At 48.8% G+C, this 18,222-nt stretch overlaps 1 protein-coding gene across 4 annotated transcripts in view; it reads right to left on the bottom strand.

The window, feature by feature from the left end:
* Positions 1-18,222, bottom strand: part of LZTS1 (leucine zipper tumor suppressor 1) — a 49,088-nt gene that overhangs the window by 7,387 nt on the left and 23,479 nt on the right. For 3 of the 4 annotated variants that reach the window (XM_030552130.1, XM_030552131.1, XM_030552132.1), the window contains exons 2-3: positions 4,273-4,763; positions 418-1,239 (exon numbers count right to left, since the gene is read on the bottom strand). In XM_030552130.1, coding sequence (XP_030407990.1) covers positions 418-1,239; positions 4,273-4,626 — 1,176 coding nt within the window. In that variant the 5' untranslated portion in view covers positions 4,627-4,763. Of the gene's footprint in view, positions 1-417; positions 1,240-1,773; positions 1,929-4,272; positions 4,764-18,222 lie in introns of those variants that run through there. The other variant, XM_030552133.1, reaches the window with a different exon arrangement.

Genomic DNA, 18,222 nt, shown 5'->3' with positions numbered 1-18,222 from the left:
CACAAATAACGCATCCACGCACACAGCAGATAACTACATTCACAAATTGCTCCAACATGAGAACGTTCAGTGCAGTATATGTGAGCACAGAAAAACAGGCTGGCAGCCAGAGAGCCCCCTTAATCCAAAGGCAACTGACATTTTATTTCAGTAAGCGCTAGTTTGGGCCTTAGGTGCCTAAATACTAGAATGCTGGAGGATTCATGAATGCGACAGTGGGTGAAAGAGCTCAGCCACAAAGCATTTGTAGATACCAAAAAGGGTAACTGTGCAATCACCTGTTTGCACAGTTACTGTCTCTCCATGCCTATCTGTGAGTGCAATCTCATACCCATTTTTTTTAATGTTTGCAGTCACAGCCATTTGGACCCCCCACTTGTGTGGGTTTGGTGTGCTCAAAACAGAGCACTGCCTCACCTCCCACTGAGTTTCTTCCAGCGCTGGGGCAAAGCTGGTCTTCTCTTTCTCATAGGACCTCAACTTGGTTTGCAGCAGGTCTTGCTCCTTCATGAGCTTCTCCAGCTCCTCACGAAGCTGCTTCTTCTCCTTTTGCAACTGGAACACTTGGAGGTGCAGCACCTGCTGGGTCCGCTGCATCTTCTGAGAGGTTTGCTTGAACTTGTTGTTGCACTTCTGCTTCAGCCCCTCCAGCTCTTCCTTGCAGCGCCTCTGCTTTTCTTCATAGGCCTGGCAGGAGGTGGCCTCCTTCTCCTCAAAGCTGCACTGCAGTTCCTGCAGCTCCCCTTCCCTCTCCAGCAGTTTCTGCTCCAGCTCCTGGATGGTGGACTCATCTGTGGAGATGGGAGACCGGATGCAGGAGGCTTTCTCTTGGTGGTGGTGGTGGGCAGCTTTTCCAGGATTGAGGATCTTGTTGCCGCTGTCGGAGAAGGACAGCGCCTTGAGGCTCATCATGTTGCTGTCTTGTATGATAGTGCACTGGGTGATGTTGTGGGCTGAGCCCCCGAAGCGGCTGATGGGCCCCAGAGGGGTGACCAGGGGATCCAGCTGGTAGCTGCTGGTGGTGCTGTGGGTTGGGAGGCTGGACATAGAGTTCCTGCCGGAGTCCGACAAACCTCCAGAGCACAACATGGGCTTGATTTCTTGATCCTTAGCTTTGTCTGGAGGGTGCAGCTGCTGGGAGATGTGGCTGCCATTTTCCGGAGAGGAGTGGAGGATCGCACCTGAGCGGGGGATCACTGGCTTGAAGGCGGTTGGCCTTATAACGCCCTTCTCTGGGCCCTAGAGAAAAGAGAGATTCTGATTAGTGCGTACCCAAGGCCTCAGATCTTACTCCTTTCTGCTTAATCCCTTGTAGGTTTTCTAATGCCACCCTCACGAGGGCAGGGTCCCTGGCAGCTGAGGCTGCAAGGGGGTCCCAGAGCATAGCAGAACCCTGCTGGCTGACTCACTGCGGGGCTGCCCCACTTAGGAGGAGGGCAGAGGGACTGAGGAGGCGGGCAGGGAGATCCCCACCTGTGGAATTGTGCTGGCCTGCGTTCCAGTGCATCCCAGGAACTGAAATTAGAGGGAGGTGTTCGAAAAGGACTAAATTAGCAACACTGCAGGTAAGTAGCTGACCACTGGGGGGGCAGATGGAGGATGTTCAGCGTTCCAGAATCAGCTTAGCCTCTAGCCACTCTCCTCCCTTGGAAGCTTCCTTTGCTTCTCCTCTCTCAAGGACATAGCTGCTGTTTGTTCGTAGATGCACTGAAATACCCTGCATCTGCTGGGTCTAAACAGTGCAGCCGGCAGGGGAAGGGATGTTTGCGGTACCTCAGGCTTCTCCTCCCGTGGATTCCTTGGATGGTGCCCTGGGACAGACATGGCTCCTGGCAGCTTAGCCAAGGGATAGCACTCTCTCTTGGCTCACCCCTGGAGCTGCTGCCTACCCCAATGAGGGTTGGAGCTGTGGGATGGGAACATGCAGCGGGCACGCACAAACCCAGTCACTGAAAAGGAGAATGTGGCTGGCTGGTTAATAAATAATTGTCATATTTTCAGGGATCTCAAGTATCTTCCAAAAGAGGGAAGGGACGTTCCCCCCATTTTAAACAATATGGGGAACTAAGGTCCAGAGGTTCAGGAACTTACTCAGGACCACACAGTGACTCAAAGGCAGAGCTGGGAACAGAACCCAGGCTCCCGCTTTCCCCAACAGAGAACACTCCTCTCCCAAAGCAGGGAATGGAGCCCTGGTGCCCAGTTCCCCAGTACCCTGTGCCTGGTGCAGTCATTTGCACCAGGGCAAAGTGGGGAGAAAACTCCATCCCTCTGATTTCCTGGCATGTTACACTCAGTTGGCACTGGTGCAAATGGCAAGCCAAGGGGCAGGGTTCAGAGCCCAGGGGCCCTGATGTAATCACTAGATCCTGGGTTCATAACTGGGGTGTTGTGACTACTCTTCCTATCTTTAGGGCTAGGTGGGAGGGGAGTCCCAAAACTATTTGCCTTGTAACGTGGGATCGTGGTCCAGAGATTGTTTGGCAATCGTGGACAAGCCATGTTCTTGGGCTGACTACCGGTGGGCAAATAGCCTGTGTCCTGTAGCACTGGGCCAGTCTTTTAATTATTTTGACCATCTGGGGATCACGAGCTCTGATTCCTGAGGCAAATGTGTACTACTTGTTTACATAGGGCCTTGCTCCCTTGCTGGCCTGGGTCCCTAGGAGGGATTGTTTGTCTCATTCCGGTCACTGGAAGAGCTCTGCCGTGAGGGCCCTTAAAGCCACACTTGGTCATGGAAATGTTTCAGTGCAGGAGCAGAGGGAAGCTGTTTGTAAACTGCAGCTTCTCCAGCGGCACAGACAGGGACCTGCTATCAATCTAATTCCTGACTCTGGCCATCAGAGTTTGACTGGAGCACTCAGCTCCTTTGTAACCAAGTTCTTGTTTAAAGAGTAGCAGCTGCCTTATGAAAATCTTCCTCAAGCCTCCTCTTTATAGACTCTTGTGTTTCGCCTTTGTTGTACATACATACCCTGTTACCATAGTATATGAGCATCTCACAATCTTTTAATGCATTTATCCTCACAATGCACGGTGAGGTAGGACGCTGCTATTATCTACACTGTACAGATGGGGAACTGAGGCAGAGAAAGACTAAGGGATGTGCCAAAGGCCACACAGAAATTCTGTGGCAGAGCAAAGAACTGAACCCAGATCTCAAAAGTGCTAGGCTAGCACCGTGACCTCACAACCATCCTTCCTCTCTTGTGTCTTAGATCTACACAGTGTTTTTATTTCTCTTTTCCCTCACTTTCATTGTTACCAGGGCTGGCTTGCTATGTCATGTCACAGGCCTCAGTCACATGAACACTGAGCAGCCATGGAGCTATTAGGGCTGGGGGAATCCTGGCAGTTTCAGCTCACAGTGAGGTCTGGTAAATCTTTTATTTGGTTTTAAGTCCACACAGGTTTCCCTGCCTGCCTCCTGAGCTTCAATCTGAATCTGAATGAAGCCAGCAACTCAGTGCAAAACTCAGCCCAACCAGCTGAATGCCACCAGGGTTTCCACCTGAAACCCCGAGGCTGCACAGTGGCTATCTGGGAGCTAAAAACCAGTCTCAGACTAACCTGAGCGAAGCTTCTCGGGAAAGTGGTCTGGGTTTGGAGTTTGTAATGAAATCTCAATGTCAAACCCCAAGAATGGTTTAGTTTAACAATTCTGCACCTCTCTAGTGGTCTTCAATCGGCTGGTGGAATTCGGAATTTTGTTTCAGCGAAGTGACTCTCCCAAAGTCAACCACTGGCAGAGTTGGAAATAGAATCCAGGAGTCCTAACAGCATGACCAGATGTCCCAATTTTATAGGGACAGTCCTGATTTTTGGTTTTTTTTCTTATATAGGCTCCTATTATCCCCCACTCCCCTCCCAATTTTTCACACTTGCTGTCTGGTTGCCCTAAGTCCTGACTCTGTTCTAACTACTGGGTCACGCTGAGGGTCCTAACCCCTTGTGCTGCCGTAATCAACGGCCCTCCCTTAGTTAATCTGCAACTGGTCATATCCCACCCATCCCTAGGTCTTCTCTGCTGTAGAGATTTGCCCTGATTTCAGCTATCAGTGTAGCTGCACCTAATGTAGACAAGGCAAATGGTTATATGCTGCTACTGTATTTGCACAGCTGCAGCTCCACTGGCACAAATAGAAGGACAGCCTGTCTGCCCTAAAGATTTCATTAATGCCACTAGCTACTCCATAGGCTGAAATTGGGACGAGCCCCCAGTGAAGACAAGGCCTTAGACACAGCGTGACTGGTCTCGGCTTTACTAACCAGTTCCAGCTGATTGGAAAATGGCATCAGTTTCTGGGGAGTGGGTGTGCCAAAGTCCATGCCAGTCGCCCCTGCCTGGCTGCCCAGGTCCCCGCTGGAAAGTGATGTGTAATCCGTCCGGTGGGAGCCATGGGCTTTCTGGCTGACCTTGATGTAAAAGAAGTCCTCATTCTTGTTGCCTTTGGAGCTGGACTTGTTGTGGCTGGAGTCTTGAGAGAAGCCAAACCTCAGCAGCCCATCTGAATACCTGTTCAGCTTTTTCAGGTGGGACGACTTGCGGAGCTTGTACTGGGAGGCCCGGCAGTGCTTGCTGTGGAAGCTGTGGCCAGAGATGAGGCTACTGACACTCCCCATGATGCTCCTGGGCTGATGGCATGTAGAGCAGAGAGGAGACCCCAGGAGTGTCTTCTACGGTGGTGTCCTGGCTAAGGGTGGAGACAGGTTGTGCTGCAGTCATAGCAAAAATCTCCCTGTACCCAGGAGTTGCAAACCTGTGGGAGACAAGAAGTGAATGGAAGAGGATAGAGCAGGGCAATTCAAGTGCACGGATCCATTTCGGATCTCTCTGCTGGGGGCTGCAGGGATCGCAGAGGGGGAGTTCTCTGGTCTATGCTGTGCAGGAGGTCAGGCTAGATGATCATAACAGTTCCTTCTGGCCTTAAAGTCGCTGAATCTAAGCAGTTGGATCCAATGCCAGCTCAGGCTGGACAAGTGTCCACACCATAAAAACTGCCCCCACCCCCACCCCATTCCCAGGCTCAGCAGAGGGGCCAAGTATTGTTTGGGCCAGAGACTGCAGGTCCCTCTCTCCACGTCCCTAGAAGCACAGAGGGGATGTGCTCCCAGTGTCCCATGGAGCAAACAGACATCACAACAGGCACCCAATACAGTGAACAGGGGGGTCGGTGGATGGGTGTGTATACAAACAAACTGGGGAAAGAAGAAGTAGCCAAGCTCCCTTCTGGAGTGTTCAGAATGCTGTCTAAGGCCTAATGCTGTCCTGATTCAGCAGCTGGTGCAGCTGTATCAGTGCTGATGGCTAGGGCCAACCCAATTAACTTAGCAGGGGAAAACCTTGGCTTGCTCCAGGGGTCGCCAGTGGCAAGAACTTCTGCAGCTGCACTGATTGCCCACCACCGGTGGCTGATTCGGGGCTATTCCCACATGTGGACAAGGCTTTTCCTTAATGACTTGCAGCCTTTGTGTGCCAGAATGGACAAGGGAAGGAGTCTCTAATCCAGCACTGGGGCATTCTGAAAACAAGATGTCACCTACAATAGGTGCTAGCCAGCTCTGTGGCTCTTAGCTCCTGATTCGCATTGTTATTGTACTGCGGTAGCACCTAAGAGCCCCAGTCATAGAACAAGACCCTGTTGTGCCAGGTGCTGTACATAGTCAAAATCATGTTCCTAAAGTCCAGCCCTCTGCAAAAACAAACTGCTTTAATGCAGAAAACACATCCATCGTATGTTGGAGGTAACAGAAAGTAGTATGTGATTTCCTGTGGTGGGGCATTGGGCAGCTTTCTGACAACCTCCTGGCGCGTTCATTGGTCTGTGCTGGAGGGCTGTTATTACCAGATTCCAAGAAGACTGCTGAGGCTTTGTCTCTAAGTATGGTAGGACATAAATGAAATGGTTTGGCTGCACCTGGGGCTCCCGCACATCTGTTTGGAGACCAGTATGAGTGAGCAGAGCTGAGCAAAATGTTTAGGACAAACATTTTGCATGTGACAAACATAGTTTTGAGTCAGCTCAAATCATTTTGTAAATTCACATCCAATTTGCCAAATTGTTTTGGTCAAGGGAAAAAAAACCCTACACAAAATAATTCAGAGAGAGGCTAAAGGTTCTGTTCTGACATTGTTTCAAATGAAAATGTTTTTGTTTAGCCAAACTTCTTGTTTCAACATTTCTTTACATTTTATTTTTTAAAATCAACAATAATAAAACCTTTATAAAGCTCAAAATTGAAAACATCTTTTGTTTGCCCTGGGACCACTTAAAAAAATACAAATCCCCCCGCCCCCCAAGAACTTCAACATTGCCAGCAAACTGAACAATCAGATTTTTGCACAGCTCTGCGTGTGAGCCCCAGTGAAGCTACGCCCTCTCCTGGGTGTGTGACTCTGGGTAACTGGCCGAAGGGATGCTGCAGCAAGAATCAGTGTAAATTAAAATACAGGCTGCTGGCTCAAATGCGGGTTTTCTCCTCTTGGAACCCGCAACGAACAACCTTCCAATCATCAGGTTCTTCTCTGATTCAAGGAAGTTCCCTTCCTGTAGTTAGCACCACATCTGCCTCTGTCTCTTACATATTCATTATGCCATTACATACACTCATCCCCTGCCTCAAAAGGGTTAGTGAAAATAACACACTGCACTCATCTAGCATCTTTTAGTCAAGGCTCTCAAATCACTGTGCTCGCTTGTCCTTTTCTTCCACACACGCACATGCACACCTCTTCCTCCAGGGAGGATCTCAAACACTGAATTGATAAGAACAAATAGCACACTTCTAGAGTCGGCAGAATCACCCACTGTTTAGCAGCCCATAGTCCTGCTGGGCCACTCTATTAACTTTACAGCCCAGCAGACCTGCCCTTTCATCTTGTTCACTTGAGGGCACTTACTGCAGCCAGACTGAAGTCATGTTGCCTTATAGTCCTTTGCCGGTTTTCCATTATGATCTGAGATAATTTGAGTGCGGGCATCTGTGTATGCAGATTCGTCCGTGTGAAGGGAAGTATATGAATGAGTGTGTAACTGTGTGTGAGAATGCATGGGGTGCGTGGGCATGACCAGTGTGTTCAGGAGTGTGCATGTGAGAGATTGAGTGCAAGGGTGTGTGTGTCAATGCCTGCCTGTGCAGGAAAGCAAGTTTACATAAGTTTGCAGGGTGAAGAAGCTACCTAGTAGCCAGGGCATTGTTAGCTTGTAGCCTGCTGGCATTCCTGCCATCCCCGTCACAAAGAACAGGCTGTGACTGAAAGGACAGTAGCTGAGGAAGAGACGTACAGGGTATGTGCACACCGCAATAAAACACTCGTGGCTGACCTGCGTCAGCTGGCTTGGGCTTGGGCCTGGGCCTGGGCCTGGGCCGTGGGGCAATACAATTGCAGTGTAGGTGTTTGGGCTCCGGTGAGGGTTGAGAGCCCGGGCTCCAGCCTGAGCCTGAACATCTAGACTGCAATTCAATAGCCCTGCAACCTGAGCTGCCAGAGGCCAGCCGTGGCTGTTTTACTGCAGTGTAGACATACCATAGAAGGGCTCTTCCCTGGTGGTGAGGAAAGCTCTGCTAACCTCCTACAAGCTGTCTGAATTCCACGGAGCTGGAACGATGGAATCCCAAGCTCCCTCACTTTGTGGCATGGTTCCCAGAGAGCTGGATGCTATAAGCCTCAGGCTGGAATATCTCCAGAAAAGGTATATTCCATCCTCTCCTTGGGCATCCTTTTCCCTTGCCAAACTGTGCTCACAGCTTGCATGCTCACCTGACCATTTAGCCTTCGCTTCCCCTGATGCAGCTTAAGCTCACTGACTTCTCCTGTTCCTACTGCCTGAGGGCTTGGCTACTCTGCAAAGTTAAGTTGAGTTATAACGTGCGTAGTAGCCCCGAGTGTGAGTCTTGTCCATATCTAAAGAGCCTTCATTCAAATCTGGTGTTAAGAAGAGGTCAGAGCTATAGGCACAGCAAGTCAGCTCTTAATACAACCACTGTGTTGCATGGATGCAGGCTGGTGCCAGGAGCCCTCCAGCGTCACCCCATAATTCCACCCATGTGTCCAGAGAGGACAGAAAGATTCTCCCACAATTCCCGGGGAAAGCATTCACAGAGCAGCCCAGCTTAGCATAGCGATAAGAACGGTGGGCTGCATCCCCAGAAGTCTTAGCAGCACCACACAGAAGCGAGTGCAGCACCCATGCAGACACGGCAGCTCGGTGTTATGTGGCAGTCTGCTTGCGCTCGCTCGAGTTAGCCAAGCTCCGGAGGAATGACGCGAGTGTAGAGAACATGAGTTCACTCTGCATGGAAGATAGACTCTATGGAGACCAACTGGCCCCTTTGGGTATTTGCAGAGAGTTCTCAGCTCTCCCGTTAGACACCCAGATCAAACTGTTTTCATGTGAGGCCGATTCCTCTACAACAACTTCTTGAATGCAATGCACTATGGGATACCCCTCTGCAGCGACAAGGCCAGTGAAATGCCATTTCTCATAGACTTTAAGATCAGAAGGGACCACTGCAATCACCTAGTCTGACCTCCTGCACATTGCAGGCCACAGAACCTCACCCACCCACTCCTGTAATAGACCCCTGTCCTCAACTCATGATTTAAAGACACTGACTTACAGAGAATCCACCATTTACACTAGTTTAAACCTGCAAGTGACCCATGCCCCATTCTGCAGAGGAAGGCAACCTCCTCCCCCGGGTCTCTTCCAATCCAACTCAGGGGGGAAATTCCTTCCCAACCCCAAATCTGGCAATCAGTTAGACCATGAGCATGTAGGCATGACCCACCAGCCAGACATCTGGGAAATAATTCTCTGTAGCAATTCAGAGCCCTCCTGTTATAACCTTATTCCCAGATTTGGACCTTAGCGTCCAAAATATGGGGGTTAGCATGAAAGCCTCCAAGCTTAGTTACCAGCTTGGACCTGGTACTTGCTGCCACCACCCAAAAAATTAGAGTGTTTTGGGGCACTCTGGTCCCCCTGAAAAACCTTCCCTGGGGACCCCAAGACCCAAATCCCTTGAGTCTCACAACAAAGGGAAATAATCCTGATTCCCTTCCCCCCTCCAGGTGCTCCTGGAGAGATACACAGACACAAGCTCTGTGAAACTACACAGAGTGATTCCCCCTCTCCGTTCCCCAGTCCTGGGAACAAAAAGGACTTTCCTATTCCCCAGAGGGAATGCAAAATCAGGCTAGCCAATTCAACACACACAGACCTCCCCTGATTTCTTCCTCCCACCAATTCCCTGGTGAGTACAGACTCAATTTCCCTGAAGTAAAGAAAAACTCCAACAGGTCTTAAAAGAAAGCTTTATATAAAAAAGAAAGAAAAAATACAAATGTTCTCTCTGTATTAAGATGATACAACACAGGGTCAATTGCTTAAAAGAATATTGAATAAACAGCCTTATTCAAAAAGAATACAAATCAAAGCACTCCAGCACTTATATTCATGCAAATACCAAAGAAAAGAAACCATAGAACTTACTATCTGATCTCTTTGTCCTTACACTTAGAAACAGAAGATTAGAAAATAGAACTACTTCTCCAAAGCTCAGAGGAAGCAGGCAGGCAGACAAAAGACACAGACACACAATTCCCTCCACCCAAAGTTGAAAAAATCCGGTTTCCTGATTGGTTCTCTGGTCAGGTGTTTCAGGTGAAAGAGACATTAACCCTTAGCTATCTGTTTATGACACGCCCCCCAAATTGCAGACAGTGGGGAAGCTCACTGGCGGCAATTTCCTTCTAGAACTTGAAAATAAACAGATCAATACAACACATGCACCTTTACATATACTACTAAGTATATAACTAACAGACTTTTACATGTTAAGAACACTTTTTAACTACTGGATTCTGGGAACTCTCACGGGAGAGTGCATCAGCAACTTTGTTAGAAGCTCCTGTGATGTGTTGAATTTCAAAATCAAAATCTTGGAGAGCTAAACTCCAACGAAGAAGTTTCTTGTTGTTCCCCTTGGCAGTATGAAGCCACTTTAGTGCAGCATGGTCAGTTTGTAGTTGGAACCGTCGTCCCCAAACATATGGGCGTAGCTTTTCCAGGGCGTACACAATGGCATAGCATTCCTTTTCACTGACTGACCAGTGACTTTCCCTCTCAGACAGTTTCTTGCTGAGAAACACGACAGGATGGAAGTTGTGATCTGTTGCTTCCTGCATGAACACTGCTCCTATACCACGCTCAGATGCATCTGTGGTTACTAGGAATGGTTTGTCAAAATCCGGGGCCCTGAGTACAGGGTCAGACATGAGCGTTGCCTTAAGCTGGGTAAAGGCTTTTTGACACTCATCAGTCCACTTAACGGCATTTGGCTGGGTCTTTTTGGTTAGGTCGGTCAATGGGGCAGCGATTTGGCTGTAGTGTGGTACAAATCGCCTGTAGTATCCGGCCAAGCCTAAGAAGGATTGGACCTGTTTCTTTGACCTTGGGACAGGCCACTTTTGGATAGCATCCACTTTGGCCTGTAGGGGGTTTATGGTTCCTCGACCCACCTGGTGCCCCAGGTAAGTCACTCTGTTTTGGCCTATTTGACACTTTTTGGCCTTAACAGTTAGTCCTGCCTGCCTGATGCGCTCAAAGACCTTTTCCAGGTGGAGTAGGTGTTCGGGCCAGGAGTCTGAAAAAATGGCCACATCATCGAGGTAGGCAACTGCAAATTCTCCCAGTCCAGCTAGTAGACCGTCTACCAGCCTCTGGAAGGTGGCGGGTGCATTTCGAAGGCCGAAAGGAAGGACATTGAATTCATACACCCCCGCATGGGTGACGAATGCTGACCTCTCCTTGGCAGGTTCATCTAGCGGTACTTGCCAGTACCCCTTGGTTAAGTCTATTGTAGAGATGAACTGGGCACGTCCCAACTTCTCCAATAGCTCATCGGTACGTGGCATTGGATAGTTGTCCGGACGAGTTACAGCATTTAGCTTACGGTAGTCCACGCAAAAGCGTATTTCCCCATCTGGTTTGGGTACCAGAACCACTGGAGATGCCCATGCACTGGTAGATGGGCGGATTATACCCATCTGTAGCATGTTCTGGATCTCCCGTTCTATAGCAGCTTGGGCATGAGGAGACACCCGGTAGGGTGGGGTTCTGATTGGGTGAGCATTACCTGTATCAATGGAGTGGTATGCCCGTTCAGTCCGTCCTGGGGTAGCTGAGAACAATGGGGCGAAGCTAGTGCACAGCTCCTTGATTTGTTGCCGCTGCAGACGTTCCAGGGTGGTTGAGAGGTTCACCTCTTCCACGCCACCGTCTTTTTTTCCGTCGTAGTAGACACCGTCAGGCCACTCAGCATCATCTCCCTGGACTGTAAACTGACAAACCTGTAAGTCTCTGGAATAGAAAGGCTTGAGAGAATTAACATGGTACACTTTAGGCTTTAGTGAGGAATTGGGAAATGCTATGAGGTAGTTTACAGCTCCCAGGCGCTCTTGGACCGTGAATGGCCCTTCCCATGATGCTTCCATCTTATGGGCCTGTTGCGCCTTCAAGACCATAACCTGGTCTCCTACCCTGAAAGAACGTTCTCTGGCATGTTTGTCATACCAGGCCTTTTGCTCTTCCTGAGCATCCTTTAGGTTCTCTCTAGCAAGGGCTAAAGAGCGTTGGAGGGTGCTTTGTAGGTTGCTTACAAAGTCCAGAATGTTAGTTCCTGGAGAAGGCGTAAACCCCTCCCATTGCTGCTTCACCAACTGTAATGGCCCCTTAACCTCGTGACCATACACAAGTTCAAATGGTGAAAACCCCAAACTGGGATGTGGTACAGCCCTGTAGGCAAACAGCAACTGCTGCAACACTAGATCCCAAGTATTGGAGAATTCGTTGATGAATTTTCGTATCATGGCCCCCAAAGTTCCATTGAACCTTTCCACCAGGCCATTGGTTTGATGGTGGTACGGGGTGGCAACCAAGTGATTCACCCCATGAGTTTCCCACAGTTTTTCCATGGTCCCTGCCAGGAAATTAGACCCTGAATCTGTAAGGATGTCGGAGGGCCAACCTACCCTGGCAAAGATGTCGGTTAGGGCCAGGCACACAGTGTTAGCCCTGGTGTTGCCTAGAGCTACTGCTTCTGGCCATCGGGTAGCAAAGTCCACTAAAGTCAGTACGTACTGCTTTCCTCTGGGCGTCTTTTTTGGAAAAGGGCCCAGAATATCCACAGCTACTCGCTGAAATGGGACCTCAATTATGGGGAGTGGCTGGAGAGGGGCCTTGACCTGATCTTGAGGCTTACCCACTCTTTGGCATACCTCACAAGATCGGACATACTTGGCAACATCCTTGCCCATCCCCTCCCAGTGGAAGGACTTCCCCAACCGGTCCTTGGTTCGGTTCACCCCAGCATGGCCACTGGGATGATCATGGGCTAAGCTTAAGAGCTTCCCCCGGTACTTAGTTGGAACCACCAACTGTTTTTGCGGCTGCCATTCTTCCCGGTGTCCACCAGAAAGAATTTCCTTGTATAAAAGTCCTTGGTCTATAACAAACCGGGATCGATTAGAAGAGCTGAGAGGCGGTGGGGTGCTCCGTGCCGCCGCCCACGCTTTCTGAAGGCTGTCATCTGCTTCCTGCTCAGCCTGGAACTGTTCCCTTGAGGCTGGGGTCACCAGTTCTTCCTCAGACTGTGGACTTGGGCTTGGTCCCTCTGGAAGCGATGTAGGTGATGGGGTTGTTTCCGTTGCTGGTGAACCGCTCTCCGCTGGTGCACCTGAGGGTATTTCAGGCTCTGGCTGAGCCTTTTGGGTATGGCTGTCTGTTGCTTCTGCCAGTTCTGGCTCGCTGGCGCCCTCTGGCGTTGAGTTTGAAGATGTGGTTGCACTTGCTGGTTGCTGTTCCAGTTCCGGGCCTGGGACTGGAGATGCTGTGGCTGTTTCAGTGGTTGGCATGGAATCTGGATCCACTACCTCTGTCTGGGTCTCTGGTAACACAGACGGGGCCTCTGTGGACGGCTCAGGAACAGGAATGGGTCTGGAAGCTTGCCTGGTTTGGCTACGGGTAACCATTCCCACTCTCTTGGCCCGCCTCACATGGTTGGCCAAGTCTTCCCCCAGTAGCATGGGGATAGGATAATTGTCATAGACTGCAAAAGTCCACATTCCTGACCAGCCTTTGTACTGGACAGGCAGTTGAGCTGTAGGCAAGTCTACAGCTTGTGACATGAAGGGGTAAATTGTAACTTTGGCCTTTGAGTTGATGAATTTGGGGTCAACGAAGGATTGGTGGATAGCTGACACTTGTGCCCCCGTGTCTCTCCACGCAGTAACCTTCTTTCCGCCCACTCTCAAATTTTCCCTTCGCTCCACGGGTATTTGAGAGGCATCCGGGCCTGGGGATCTTTGGTGTGATGGTGGTGTAATGAATTGCACTCGCATGGTGTTCTTTGGACAGTTGGCCTTGATATGTCCCAGTTCATTACACTTAAAGCATCTTCCATCTGATGGGTCACTGGGCCGAGGTGAGTTACTGGAGACTGGTGAGGTTGAAGGGTAGGGTATCTGTGGCTTTACTTGGGTGGTATGTGGGGTCTTTGGCTGTCCTCGGTTGTAGGGTTTATGGTCTGTGTGCCCCCTGGGGTAATCGTTCCCCTTGACAGTAGCTTTCTTGCTTTCTGCCAGTTCCATCCATTTGGCTCCAATCTCCCCCGCCTCAGCGATATCTTTGGGATTTCTATCTTGTATGTACCGTGTGATGTCTTCAGGAACACCATCCAAGAACTGCTCCATTTGTATGAGGAGGTTCAGTTCTTCCAAGGTTTGAATGTTGTTTCCTGTTAGCCAGGCCTCATAGTTTTTTGCAATGTAGTAGGCATGTTTGGGAAATGACACCTCTGGTTTCCATTTTTGGGTTCTGAAGCGCCGACGGGCATGATCTGGGGTTATCCCCATCCTGTATCTGGCCTTGGTTTGAAAAAGTTTATAGTTATTCATTTGCAGCTTAGGCATTTCAGCTGCCACCTCTGCTAAAGGTCCACTGAGCTGTGACCTCAATTCTACCATGTACTGGTCTTCGGGGATGTTGTACCCAAGACAGGCTCTTTCAAAATTTTCCAAGAAGGCCTCGGTGTCATCACCTGCCTTGTAGGTGGGAAATTTCCTGTGCTGTGGAGCAATAATTGGCGCCGGGTTGTTAGGGTTGGCTGGCACATGCAGCCCAGCTTTTGCCAAGTCCAGTTCATGTTTTCTCTGTTTTTCCTTCTCTTCATTCTCTTTTTGTTGTTTTTCCATTTCTTTTTGTTGTTTTTCCATTTCTTTTTGGTGTTTTTCCATGTCTCGGCGGTGGGCCGCCTCTTCTTCTTCTTGCTTCCTTCTGTGGGCCAACTCATCTTCTGCTTGTTTCCTTCGGTAGGCTACCTCTTCTTCTTCTAGTTTTCTTTTGTGTGCTGCCTCTTGGGCTGCCTGTTCTCTTTGGAAGGCTGCCAGTTTGATGCTTTCTTCCTTTTCTTTTATCTCCATCTCTTTTTGTTTTATTTCCAGTTGTCGCCTGTGTTCAGCTTCTTTTAATTGGTCTTCGGCCTCCATTTTTGTCCTGGTAGACATGGTTCCTGTTTTCTTGTGTTGGGGTGCCCTCCGGTGTTTCTTTTTTGAACTGCAGGCTCTGTTGCCTCCTGAAGTCTGCCTAGCAACAGTGCTTTTTTCCCTTTCTCTCTCTAGCTAATGTTCAATGAAGGGAAACCAGAAAAACCACTTTATTTGCATGCATATAAGTGCTGGTACTTGCCTCCTAATGGGAGGGCTATTGCATGACAAAAGACCCTCAACAGTCTTCTCGCTTAACATGCAAACCACAAACTGCTAGAGAGAGCAGAAAAAAAAAATTCTCTCTGGTTCCCTTTTAAAACCAAACTGTTTCTCTCTGCTAAAAAGCCCTTAGCAGAGAAAAGAAAAATATAATATTCCTACTGGCTTCTGGATTCTGTCTATATCCCGCCGCTGCCACCATGTTATAACTTTATTCCCAGATTTGGACCTTAGCGTCCAAAATATGGGGGTTAGCATGAAAGCCTCCAAGCTTAGTTACCAGCTTGGACCTGGTACTTGCTGCCACCACCCAAAAAATTAGAGTGTTTTGGGGCACTCTGGTCCCCCTGAAAAACCTTCCCTGGGGACCCCAAGACCCAAATCCCTTGAGTCTCACAACAAAGGGAAATAATCCTGATTCCCTTCCCCCCTCCAGGTGCTCCTGGAGAGATACACAGACACAAGCTCTGTGAAACTACACAGAGTGATTCCCCCTCTCCGTTCCCCAGTCCTGGGAACAAAAAGGACTTTCCTATTCCCCAGAGGGAATGCAAAATCAGGCTAGCCAATTCAACACACACAGACCTCCCCTGATTTCTTCCTCCCACCAATTCCCTGGTGAGTACAGACTCAATTTCCCTGAAGTAAAGAAAACTCCAACAGGTCTTAAAAGAAAGCTTTATATAAAAAAGAAAGAAAAAATACAAATGTTCTCTCTGTATTAAGATGATACAACACAGGGTCAATTGCTTAAAAGAATATTGAATAAACAGCCTTATTCAAAAAGAATACAAATCAAAGCACTCCAGCACTTATATTCATGCAAATACCAAAGAAAAGAAACCATAGAACTTACTATCTGATCTCTTTGTCCTTACACTTAGAAATAGAAGATTAGAAAATAGAACTACTTCTCCAAAGCTCAGAGGAAGCAGGCAGGCAGACAAAAGACACAGACACACAATTCCCTCCACCCAAAGTTGAAAAAATCCGGTTTCCTGATTGGTTCTCTGGTCAGGTGTTTCAGGTGAAAGAGACATTAACCCTTAGCTATCTGTTTATGACACCTCCCCATGTAGTGTCCCCTCACCAGCCACTGGAGATATTTACTGCTAGCCACTGCACATCAGCTACATGCCATTGTAGGCAGTCTCCTCATACCATCTCCTCCAAAAACTTATCAAGCTCACATCTTCAACCCTCACTGTAATAAATGCGTTTAAAAACAAAGGCTGCTCCCCCAGCCCTCAATCTCTGCCCCATAGCCCCATAGCAAGTGCCCCATCGGAGCCCCCTGCACTTAACCCTCCCTGCCTTTATGTAGGAGGGAAGGGGAAAGAGGGAGGATGTGGCGGGAACGCAGAGTGTGTCCACCTCTTTATGAAAAGAAAGGGCCTGGAGCAAAAATAGCCCAGCAATAACCCTGTGATTGATACCCTGAAGCCAGCAGCTCGGCAGAAGTTTGTCTTCTCAAGAGCCAGCTGAGCTGTAGTGGAATTAAGAACCATTGAATCCCTATGGTGATTTGCTCCCCCAGAGTCAATGGCTTCCCCACCATGCTCCAGGCAGGAAAAAGCTCCTACTGGAGGGGCAGATTAAGGCAGAACTCTAGAAGGGATCTGTGCTTGATTGAGTAAAAGGAGCCAGAGGGATTCTCCATGTGCCCAGCATCTCTAAGTCTATTGGGGCCCAGAGAAAGGACACAGGAGGGGGCAGATCACAGGACACCTGGGGGCAGGGAACTGGGCCTCAAGGACTGTTTACAGGAGGTTGGGATGTGAAGATCAAGTAATCAAGAGAGGGGACTGGGAGGAAGATTGTTTGCAGGAATCCCATCATGCACCTAAATAATAATTCTGCCCTCCTGGGGCCTTTGAATACTTGTAGCTGCTTAGAGTTGGAAGAAGCTGCAAATCAATCACTATACACATTTGTCCCTTTCTTCTGTTCATGGAAAGGTCCATGTTGTTGTTTGCCAGGGAATTCGGGTGAATGATTTTCAACTCATTACCTTCTCATGTTATTACCCAGCACATGACACAGGACGCTCATGAACTGTTCCTTTCGTCCATCCTTTGGCCTTTTTCACAAACAGCAACTAAGCCTTTCTCTAAGCAGGAAAAAATTGTATAACCTATGGTGTGACTTTGAGCCCATCTAATTATGCCAAGCTAGTCCCCTGTGTGGACATGTTTTCCAGACAAGGGTGGCTTTTAATGGTTTATGGCCAGGTCTACACTTAAAAGTTTTGCTGGCATAGTTATGATGGTTAGGGGTGTGATTTTATTATGACACAGCTGTGCAAGTCAAGCCCTACTATAGATGCAGGGGCAGGGACTGTTTCTTTGCTCTGGGTTTGTCCAGTGCCTAGCACAATGAGCTGTGGGTCCATGACTTGGACTCGTAGGAGCCCCGGTAATACAAACAACAATAAGAGCTCTTTTGCCACTCATTGTTTTGCTCACTGAACTGGAATAAGCACTGCTGCCAATGGCATAGCTGCACCTACAGTAGGAGGAAGCAGACAAAGCGCTGCCCTTTGAGAAGGGATTTAAGCTGAACTAAAAAAAAAACCACCACCCAGCCACATGTCTTTGGAATAAGAGTGTTCATTGGGGACTGTGACACAGTCCTGAGAACCAGCAGCTGAACCAGCACTCGGGTTACTGATAAGAGGAAAGGAGTGCTAATGACCAGCTCAGCCCAGGCTGAGGAGAGCTAACGAGCTAATTAAGCCATTAACTGGGAGGGCAGGAAAAAAAAACAGGAAGGCAGTGCTAGGGGAAGAGGGAGAGTGTGGGAGTGAGCAGACAGGGTGGGCTAGAGTAAGGGAGATCTGCAGGTGGAGAGCTCCCTTTCCTCCTTTGGATGAAGGTGTTGTGAAGCTGCATGATGCTATTGATGGACTAGGACTGTACAGGGGGTGGGGTGGAGCAGAGCACTGTAAATAAACTTCAGGCAGGTACCTACAAAAGGGAGGTATTAGTAATTAGTGAGAGAAACCAGGAGTAGGGGAGCATACAGAGATCATAGCAATATAAATGGTGAAGCTTCCCCATGATGACAAAGCTTAAGAAGAGGGAAGAACATGGTCAAACTGTGCTCCTTTGGAACTGGCGTATCCATAAACCCTGAAAGTACAGTATCTGATCAGCCTTAATGGTTATTGTGCCTTCTTTACAGTCATGCTTAGCCAAGCTAGACACATTCAGCTCTTTAAATCTCTCCTCCTAAGTCAGCCCCTTGCTCCCTGAGCTCTCTCCAGCCAACAAAGGGCTGTTGTGAGGCTTAATTACATTTAACGTCTGTGCACCACTTAGGAAGATGAGAGGAATTATATATGTGCTAAGTATTATTATTATTATGGTTTGGAGGTATGCAGAGCTGTATACTAATTCCCTTTGCTTGAAAAACAGCTCTTCAAAGCCACTGTAGCACTTGGTTCCTCA

This window comes from Gopherus evgoodei, chromosome 2 (genome assembly GCF_007399415.2).
Source record: "Gopherus evgoodei ecotype Sinaloan lineage chromosome 2, rGopEvg1_v1.p, whole genome shotgun sequence".
In the NCBI taxonomy this organism is placed as follows: domain Eukaryota; kingdom Metazoa; phylum Chordata; order Testudines; family Testudinidae; genus Gopherus; species Gopherus evgoodei.
Note: the sequence above shows the minus strand (reverse complement) of the source record. Positions and strands in the feature narration are given on the sequence as shown.